Below are 10,304 nucleotides of genomic sequence, written 5' to 3'. Positions count from 1 at the left end.
AGCAAACGGGCTCTGGGACCAGCAGGCCCACCAGTAAGTCTTGCCTAGTTGGGCTTAAATGTTCTTTAATAACATTTATAGCTATCACTTGTGTGTCTGATAGATGATCTGCATTGTGCCAATCACGTAGTTAATCACAGAGATGTTATACAACTTCCTTAAAGAACACGGATCCCCTCTGTGCCTCCTAGAGATGATGCTCTTAATCACTATGCAAGACAACACTCATGCTGCTGTATATTCCAAACGTTCCCTTGAAAATCCTGTGGTTTATTCTCAGTGTGAACATTTCAAATATTGGCCCTCTACTTATACCTGTAATATTTCCATGCTCATCTTTCTCATTCTGTTATCAAAATTTATATGTGAAGGGAGGATTTCAAATTTTTCAGGAAAAGAATGTCATTTGAGCATGACTGGAACTTTCTATAGAGAAGGAGAGGGAGGGATGGAGGGGAAGAAGAAGGAGGAAGAGGAGGAGAGAAAAAAGGGAGGGAAGGAGGGAGAGAAGGAAAGAGAAAAAGAAAACATGTATTTGTAAAATATAAAATATATAATATTGCACTATCTGGGTCTTTGTATTTATCATGATAAATCTTTTGTAATATGTTTAAATGTTCTTTTTTTTTTTTGTCTAACCTGTTAAACTGGGTTAGCAGTATTTCTTTGGTATAAGTATGCTACAGCTGGTGTCTGGTTAGGGAATGAGAAGTACATCAGGGCAGAAGACAAAGAAAACAGGGAGAAGGTGCACCAGCAAATACAGAAGCCACGGAGGGATATTTTGACGCCTGGCCAGCATCTGTACCTTGGCCTCCTGGAGGCGGCCAGCCCAGGTGGCATGTGAGCAGTAGGTAACCACTCTGACAGCTAGCTTGCAGTGGGAAACTTCACTGCAGGTCGGCACCACCAACAACCTAACATTCGTTTATTTGTGGACCGCGTTTTCTGAACTGAACAAAAACAAAGAGAACCTGCTGAATGCATTTGAAATATATTCCAGCAGTTTCTACTTTATCTTTGGCACATAGAACATTCTTTCAAGCTATGGATGTAGAACCCACACACATAAAAAAAAGGTTCTTTTATCCCCAAGAAGCAAATTTGTGGTAATAGTAAAAGCATTACATTTAAATTGTAAGATTTGGCCAGTCATTGTATCACTGTCAACCTCAATTTCCTTGTATATACAATAGCACCCACTTCTTTAACTGGTATTGTGAGGAATATACAAGACAATATATATGTAAGGATTTTGTGCATTATAAAACTTTAATTAAATGTAAAGAGTTGTCGTTAGTTTAATCTGGAAATTGAAAACAATGATTTGTTTTCAACTTTTTTTTTTACCCCAAAAGTATGTCTTTGAACTTTATCAAGGCTAACGCACATTGTTTAGTTTATTTGTTGTACCAGCTGTAAGGTATTCCATTATATAAACTACAGTTTATTGACCCATTACTGTGGAGTATTTCCCTGTGGCAATATTATTACAGTGAACATTCTTTGTATATCTCTTTGCAAACATGAATGCGTGTTCTTAAAATAACACTTAGATTTGTTGGTGAAGAAGGAAGGTTCATCATCAGCTTCATGAAGAAACCCCAAATTGCTCCTCGGAATGATTGTCCCAATAACCTCTTCCCCAAATCCTATATGAGAGCTAGTTCCCATGCATTTCACCAAGACCCTCTGATGTTGCCAAATATGAGCGCCTCCCTTTATCTGATGATTGTAAAACCCTGTGTCATTGTTATTTTAATTTAAATAGGACTCTCCCTCCATGCTAGTGAGATGAACCAGTTTTTCATGTCTCTTAGCCATTTGGATTTTTTCCTATATAAATTACCTGTTTATAAACTTTGCTAGGTTTTTGTTATACAGGCTTTTTTCCTTACTGATTTATAGGTGGTTTTATGTATTGTGAACACTAACCCTTTATTAACAATATGGTTTTCAAATATCTTTTCCTGGCGCATGGATTGTTTGTTGTTTATGAGAACTTATATTGTCTAGAAATTTTAATTCTATGTAGACAAATTTAATATTTCTGTCAGCTATCGTTTATATTTTCATTTGTTGCTTCTTTTAGTCATGATTTACTTAAAAGTACCTTTTTAAATATTCAATTATGTGTGCAACTTTTATCTTTTTCTTGTTAATGTATTGATTTTATTGTACTTTATCAGGGAAGATAGTCTGTATAGTAACGATTTTTTGATATTTGTTGATTCTTTGGTATTTATTTTGTGGCCTTTTGTAAAGTTTTATAGTTTCCCTGTAGGTTTTAGGAGAATGTGTTCCCTAGTTGTCAAGTTCAGAATTTTAGATATAAAGTCCAGTAAATGAAATTGTAAATTTGTGTTGTTAGAATCTTCTTTATCGGCATTAATTTTTTATCTTTTGATTAAGAGATAGATATTTAAAATTTTTCACTCTAATTGTCAAATTCTGTTTGTAATTTCACAATATATATAATCTTTGGGTGTTTCTTTAAAAGAGTGTTGATAGTAAATTTTCAGATTTTGTTCATCTGAAAATGCTTTTATTTCCCATGTTATCAAAGGATTGTTTTGATGATTGTCACAAAGATTGCTAATTGTCACCCATCCCATATTCATTGCCACTGCTTCTTTTTAAAATGTGGAATCCCTTGAGTTTTAGCCAAACACATGGGCATTCTGCTAGGGGCTTGATTTCTTAGTATCTGTCACCTTAAGACGAAGCTCTGGCCAATGAGAGAGAAGATATATGAAGTAACCGTGGATGTTGTTTTTAAATGAAAACCAAATGCCCTTCCTAACCAACCTCACCCTTCCTCACAGACTAGAATGGGGGCATGTGGTAGTGAGGTCACTTTGATAAGCAACATTCTGGGTCACAGCAGAACAATAAGATGTTGGGAATCAAGGTTTCATACCGCCTTACATGGTAAAGCTACTCTGCTACACTGGACCCATTTTCAGCTCAGATTTTAACAAAGGAGAATAATAAACTTCCTATCTTGCTTAAAATGTTTAATATTGACCTCAAAGCACTCAGACAAGTTTCCAAACTATAAACTTGGAGTACAATTCTAGATTAACAGTTATTTTCTCTGAGCACTTTGTAGATGCGATTACACCATTTTATAGCTCCATTGTTGCTATTGAAAAGTCAACTGTCAGTCAAATTAATGATCGTCCTGTGAGAAAGAAATCTTTTCTCTCTGGTTCTTTTCAAGACCCCTTTAATAATTTGAAGTTTCACTACAATATTGATGTTGTTTTGTCATTTTGGAAAATTTGGGACTTCAGGAATTTGAATACCAATGTTCTTATTCATTATGGAGTTTTCTTAGTCACTGCCTCTTTGAATTTTGTCTCTCTGCTGTAATCTCTATTAGGTTTTCCTGAAAGTCCAACTAGCTGGATTTTATAACATAATTTTACTATCATGTCTTTTAATCTTTTTTTAAAATTTATTATCTACTTTGCATCTCCCGGCTTCATTATGTGTAATTTCTTTAAATTTATCTTCTGGTGTGCTCTATTTTTAGCTATGATTTAATATTTCATTTAACTTAGCTATTGTGTTTATGATTTTGATTGTTATCTTTAGTAGAAGTTATATTTGGTTCCTTTTTTCTTGTTATTTGTACAGTCTCTTCTTTTGTACCACTTTCAAGACTATTTTTCTTTATTATATTAAATTTGGTGTATATTCTTTACCTTATAATTTTAAAATCCGCAGTGTATGTGGTTCTGAGTCTGCCGTTTGTTTTCTTGATGATTTTCCTCATGCTGTCTTGTTTCCATGTATATTTTGTGATTATTTTTGGTTTTGTGTATTTGACTGCATGTTATTTGAGACTTTGTCTCTGGGACTGTTTTGAGCCTATGCTTCAAACATACTCCTCCAGAGAGTGTCTGCGCCTGCTTCTGCTAAGCTCCTGCATATACAACCAACTGGAAACCACCTTAGGTTTCACTTTGGAATTTAGTTTGATCCTCACAGGCAGTGTGAATTCTAGTCCCTAGATTGTATAAGAATCAGCTACTAGGTAGTAATTCTTAGGGGAGATAGTTCCTCCTCCTGCCAGAGCTAAAGTGAAAACAGCATCGTGGTCATCCACCTGCCGGTGGGCCATTTCCATTTCTAGCTCATTCAGAGTGCAGCCTTTCAAGTTCTTCAACATTCATGAATGTTTCATATTCTACCTCCCCCACCTATCATAGACCCAAGTTCATATTTCATTGCCTTGTGTGGGCTATAAAACACAGGCTTTGCAGTAAACCTCAACCATCTTCCCAGTCTTTCCCCGGGGCAGTCTTACTGCACATGCCTGCTGCTCTGGGGTTTTTTTTGTTGTTGTTTCTTCTTCATTCTTGGTCCTTAAAGATCCAGTTCTTAATTACAATCATGTTTATTTTATTTTAAAAGGCATCAATAAGCTCTTTTTAGCTGGAGGCTTTTCAAGTTTTTCATTTGCAATACTGCTGGAACAAGTTATAAGATATTTACATATGACCTAAGAGTCAAACTTTGTAACGAGAAGAAAGCAGCAGAGAAGTAAAAGGAGAGGGTTGAGCTCTGACTTGTCGAGAAAAACAAAACGTGTAAAACGGAGAAAGACTATTGACATTTTAAAATATTTGAAGTATAGTAAACTATTTAAGAACTAGTATCTCAAACAGTATGTAATAAACCCTGTGCAATGACTAACATGGTTGTGATTATCTTCTCATTCAAGAATTTATACAGTAGTATTATGTGCCAATAAAACTGTACAGAGCTGTAGAGAGACATGAAAGAACCATAGTCTCTTTGCCTGGACTAATCCTTTCTTATTAAAAGATGGAATCTTATATCCACAAATATTTGTTGAATTCTTATCATGTGCTGAGTGATGAGGGTCAGCGTTAAGATGGCAAACAAGTTAGAAATGTAAAATGGTCCCTGGCTTTTAGACGTGCTGTGCCTGGAAGGAATATCTGGGAGTCAACTAGTCACAATCATTTAAGATGTGCAAACAGAATTAAAGAGTTGGCCATATTACTTGGGATGCAGTGGGCTTGCTACAAGCAACAGAAAACTTGACTAGCACAGTGGTGAAACCCATTATGGCATTTGGACACTATTGTCTGCTCAGCAAAGGATTTAAAGGAGGCTGAACCCAAGGGAAAGGAGGCTGCTCACCGACTTCATTAAGGACCCAGATCGTTCCAGCTCTCCAATTTGCTTTTCTTTGGCTTGTTGCTTCTTGATCAAATTGGCTGCAACTGGCTAATATGTCCATTCCTAGTTGCGAGGAGGCTGGGAAAGTAAATCTCTCTTTTAGGCTTTACAGTAGGAGAAATAAAATGGAAAGAAGTCAGGAAAGACTCTTTAGTAGCCAGCCAACAATGTCTGCCTCACTGGGGGAAAATATTTGCATCATCTATAACAGTAAGGATGTAGTATCCAAATATATGAAGAATTCCTGCACATTAAAGAGAAAAAGACATGCAATCCAATAGAAAACTAAGCATATATATATGTGTGTGTGTGTATATATATGTATATATGTACATATATACATGTATACATATATACATATATACATATATATACACACATATGTAGTTGCATTGAGAGAAAATGCAAATAGACAAACATTATGAAAAGATGTTCAGTCATAGTAGCTTTAAGGGAAATAAAAATTAAAATAAGAATAAGGAATTATTTTTACCAATCCGGTTGGTAAGAATGTAAAGTTTGACAACATCATATACTATGGGTTAGAGAACTAAGGACCCTCTTAAACTCTTGGCAGATGGCATAGCTTTCTTTGGAGCACAATTGATAATGTATTTGCATATTCATTAAATTTTATTTATAGTTGTACTTGTTGCTATCTTAAATGTTAACATTTTTACTTAAAGATTAACATTTCTATTTAAGGTGTGTTTAGGGATGTTAATTGCATTATTGTTTAAACAGCAAAAATTTGTGGGGGAACCGCCTACACTTCCAATAGTGGAAGAATGATTAAACTATTATGCATCCATCCATGACTTGGACAACTATGCAACTCAATAAGAATAAGTTAGATCCAAATGTTATATTATGGAAAAATCTCTAAAACATTAAGGCAAAAACACATATAAAAAGTTTGATGTCACATCTGCAATCTACATACATCAAATTATACCATAAAGATACTATAGGTAATAATTTCTAAAGATACATATATACATGTGAATTATATAATTATATTCAAAAAGTCTGGAAGATAAGCAACCAATTGAAATTGGGGAAGGGAGAGAATTAAAGTGGTTAAAAAACAAGCTGGGAGAAAACTTAAAGATCATCTGATGTAGTCTTTTCCTAAGTGATACAAGCTGGTCATACCCACATGATTTTCAGTAGTCATGGATATCTGAGAAAATAAATTAGAATCACATAGTGAGAAAGATATTGCATTTTCAATGGTCTTTTAATCCTACTCAGGTGAATGTGATATTCTCAGTCTGGTGCCAGTATGGCCATTCTAATACGCCCTTTTTAAAAACTATATATCTTTTTTTAAAAATATATATATATTTTATTGATTTTTTACAGAGAGGAAGGGAGACAGAGAGTCAGAAACATCGATGAGAGAGAAACATCGATCAGCTGCCTCCTGCACACCTCCCACTGGGGATATGCCCGCAACCCAGGTACATGCCCTTGACCGGAATCGAACCCGGGACCCCTCAGTCCGCAGGCCGACGCTCCATCCACTGAGCCAAACCGGTTTTGGCAAAAACTATATATCTTATTGTTGAAAGTATCACAGACGTTTCTCTTTTTCCCCTCATTGACCCCTTCCACCCTGCTCCTACCCTCTCCCCAGGCCTATCCCTTTTTAACAAAGAGCAAACTTGTGACTCAAAAACTTCAATAGGCACAAAATCTAGCTAAATTGAATAACATTATTTATAGTATTTCTTTAAGGTTACCCTCTATTCTTAGCAAGTAATAACTTTTTCCATTCACTGTAGTGCTATAAATTTGCTTTTAAAATTGAGTTAAGTGAAATAGTGAGTCAATTGAAAATATTCAAAGGTTATATATGCACACATATATTTATACACATATATACAAGAAATATATGTTTGCAAAGAATACATATACACATATACATATTATGTGTTTACATGTACCATATAAAGAAAAATGCTATTAAATAATCTCAAAGTTGTAGACATGAGACATACAATTTTAGGTTAGGGACATATTTTATTATTTGCATTCATTAATAGTAGTAGTTTTGCATCACTAAAATTTTTTAAATACCACAATTGGTTTTTTATTTAAAAATATTTGACATAGAAAGTTGCCTCAGTCTATGAAATCATTAGCAGGGAAGCTGGGTCTGAGTGGCAAATTTCCAGTTAAGGATCCTGATGAACATATATCATTACACAATGTGCTGGCCTTGATACAAAATAGGAATTACATGACCCATATTACTAAGGAAAATGGATGAAATAGATGGCTTTAAGATGTGCTAATAAGTGCTTTGTGCTAATATGTAACATCTGTTTGCCAGGGTGGTCCAGGACTCAGAGGACCAAAGGGCCAACGAGGAGAGCAGGGTCCAAAGGTAATGTTCTCAATCTCAATATTTCTAAATCTCTCTCTCTCTCTCTCTCTCTCTCTCTCTCTCTCTCTCTCTCTCTCTCTCTCTCCCCCCCCCCCTCTCATAACTAGCCATAATAATGTTGGTGTTCAGTACTGTTTACCCTTTGCAATCTACAGGGCCTTACATTTTTTTTTAATCAAAGTTGTGTCTCAATCTTTTCCATTATTCTCAGACATATGGTTGTTGTTTTTTAAAATCAAGAAGAACATTTAATAACATAGTGAAAAGAAAGATTTCTGGGTTAGAAATAGTACCACCGTTCTGACTGGTTTAGACCTCTCTCTTGTCCATTCTTTTCTTCCTTTATCTTGTATTTATTTTGTATTATAAGCAAAGATGTTTCTTTGGGGGAATACTGAATCACAGCTAGGCAGCAGTCCCTCCCAGGTAATTGCTCAGGTTGTAAATTCCTTCTTTCTTCCCCAGCATGCACAATTCCTCCACTGTGCATAATCAAACACATGACTCTATTTTCCGTTCTCACTGCTCAAGGCCACGAAGTGTGGTAGTTCAAGTTGTACACGGTACCAAGGCCCCAGCCACGGGGTCCAAGCTGTGCAGGGCTATGTCCAGGCACATGTTTTCCTACTTTGCAGGCAAGCGCCTCGAGGGGTGGCAGAAGCCCAGCCACTGTGTTCAGGCGTCACCATCTTCTCTCTGGCTTTTGGCAAAACTTCTAACTGGTCTCCTGGCTCCAGTGGCATGATTTTCTGATTGATTTTTCACATCTTTCCCCAGATTCCTTCCTTTAAAGTTATACTCAGTCATATTACACGCTTAAAACCTACAGGCGCAGGCTGTTTGCCTTGAGAATACAATTCGCCTTCCTTGGAATGGGATTCAGGGCCCTTTATAATGTGACTCCCCATCTCATTTTCACCATGTTACTTCACCTGCGTGGCTCTCCATCCATTGGCTTGACTTACTGCCTCAATGTGGTTACTTACTAAATTTGCATAGTACTTATTCTTGGAGAGGAGGACATCGCAAGTTGTTTTGCTATAAAATTGGAAACAAGTGGCCTGACCAGGGCGGCTCAGTGGTTGAGCGTTGACCTATGAACCAGGCGGTCATGGGTTCAATTCCCAGTCAGGGCCCATGCCCAGATTGCAGGCTCCATCCTCAGGGGCATGCAGGAGGCAGCCAATCAATGGTTCTCTCATCACTGATGTTTCTATCTCTCTCCCTCTCCATTCCTCTCTGAAATCAATAAAACAAGTTGGAAACAAATGAAGCAAGGTAAGAGAGAATGTGGGGGGAAAAGTCATAAATGAAAGGAGGCTGAAGATAATTAATCAGGTACTAGCCAACTCAAAACTTAGACCAGAGATAAGTCCTTTTTTGTTTTATTTTCTGAGGTAGTGACACTTTCTCAGGCATAGAAATGATGCATCTTACTTGGCTTCATCTCTTATTTGCTATGAGGAGCTAGTGGTTTGAAAGCTTCTTTTCAGACAGTGAGACACTGTGTCGTCCTTGGTTTCACCTGAGGGCAGTGCCAATGAGCTCCTGTGGGTGCTGGCTCGCTCCTCCCAACACCTCTAACACCATGATCGTGGTGGTTTTTTTTTTTTTGTTTTGTTTTTTTTTTAACATTCTCACTAGATGATGGTTCTGATCATGAAGACGTGTTAGGAATTTCAAGGTGTTTGATGATATCAAGATTTACCTCTTTCCTCTAATCATTCCCATGTGGTTATTTCTATGTGATGATTTTGATGAATCACAGATTCAAGTCTTTAGTGGTTTTAGGAAAAAGTCTTGTTGGAGAAAGGATGCACACATGTCCACCAAGGTGGACAGTGTAGGAGCAGATAAACTACACTTTCCAAATGAAAAGCCCCAATCTGTATTATTTTTTATTTTGTGGCTTTGAATTTCAGTTGCAGTAAATAGATAATAATAATTTAGAAGCGCAAAACAGCCCTGACATTGTTCTTTCCTAGTCATTTTTATCTTATACTTTATAGGATAAAATGGGACCACCTACTTTCTGCCCTTCTACTCCATTCCCAATTCCTCAATAATATCCAAACAATATATTATTCAACTATTATAAATATTAAGTAATATTTGTAAATCTCCTCCATGTCTCCTCCATCATAATTTAAAAAATCTGGCTACCTCCCTCTCACCTTCTCTTATACAATGTTTCTTATAAGACTAGTTTTCATTCAGTGTTTTTACATCCTCACCTCAAAAATAATTCACTTTTGGGGGGTATATAAATATTCATAGCAACTTTGTCCACAATTGCAAGAAAACAACAACTGGAAATAATCCAATATATCTCAACAAGTAAAGGAACAATTTTCTGTCTATCCATGCAATGGAATATTACTCAGCAATCAAAAGGAACATACCACCAAAACATGCCAGACTCTGAGTGAACCTCAAAATACTCTGCCATGTGAAAGAAGTAAAATCACAGGAGCTCATAGTGTAAAATTCCACTATTCACAACCCAGATTGTTGTTGACCCACAGATGATTCATGTTCCTCTAGGAATTCTATAAAATTGCTCTCGTTAGTCACCAATCACCTTCTGTACCAAATCATGTTAAGGTTGTGGTTTGCCTTAACTTATTTGAGATCTCTACAGCATTTGACATGACTGTCACATCTCTATTTGAAATTCTCTCTCTCTCTCTCACTC

At 36.3% G+C, this 10,304-nt stretch overlaps 1 protein-coding gene across 1 annotated transcript in view; it reads left to right on the top strand.

Moving 5' to 3' along the window:
- The window catches only part of COL14A1 (collagen type XIV alpha 1), a 188,524-nt gene that overhangs the window by 119,429 nt on the left and 58,791 nt on the right, over window positions 1–10,304 (top strand). The window contains exons 37-38 of the mRNA XM_015567409.1: window positions 3–33; window positions 7,556–7,609. Of these exons, the coding sequence (XP_015422895.1) occupies window positions 3–33; window positions 7,556–7,609 (85 nt within the window). The remainder of the gene's footprint in view (window positions 1–2; window positions 34–7,555; window positions 7,610–10,304) is intronic.

The sequence above is a fragment of the Myotis davidii genome, unplaced genomic scaffold (genome assembly GCF_000327345.1).
Source record: "Myotis davidii unplaced genomic scaffold, ASM32734v1 scaffold1, whole genome shotgun sequence".
Classification (NCBI taxonomy): Eukaryota; Metazoa; Chordata; class Mammalia; order Chiroptera; family Vespertilionidae; genus Myotis; species Myotis davidii.
This window is presented reverse-complemented; position numbering and strand designations above follow the sequence as displayed.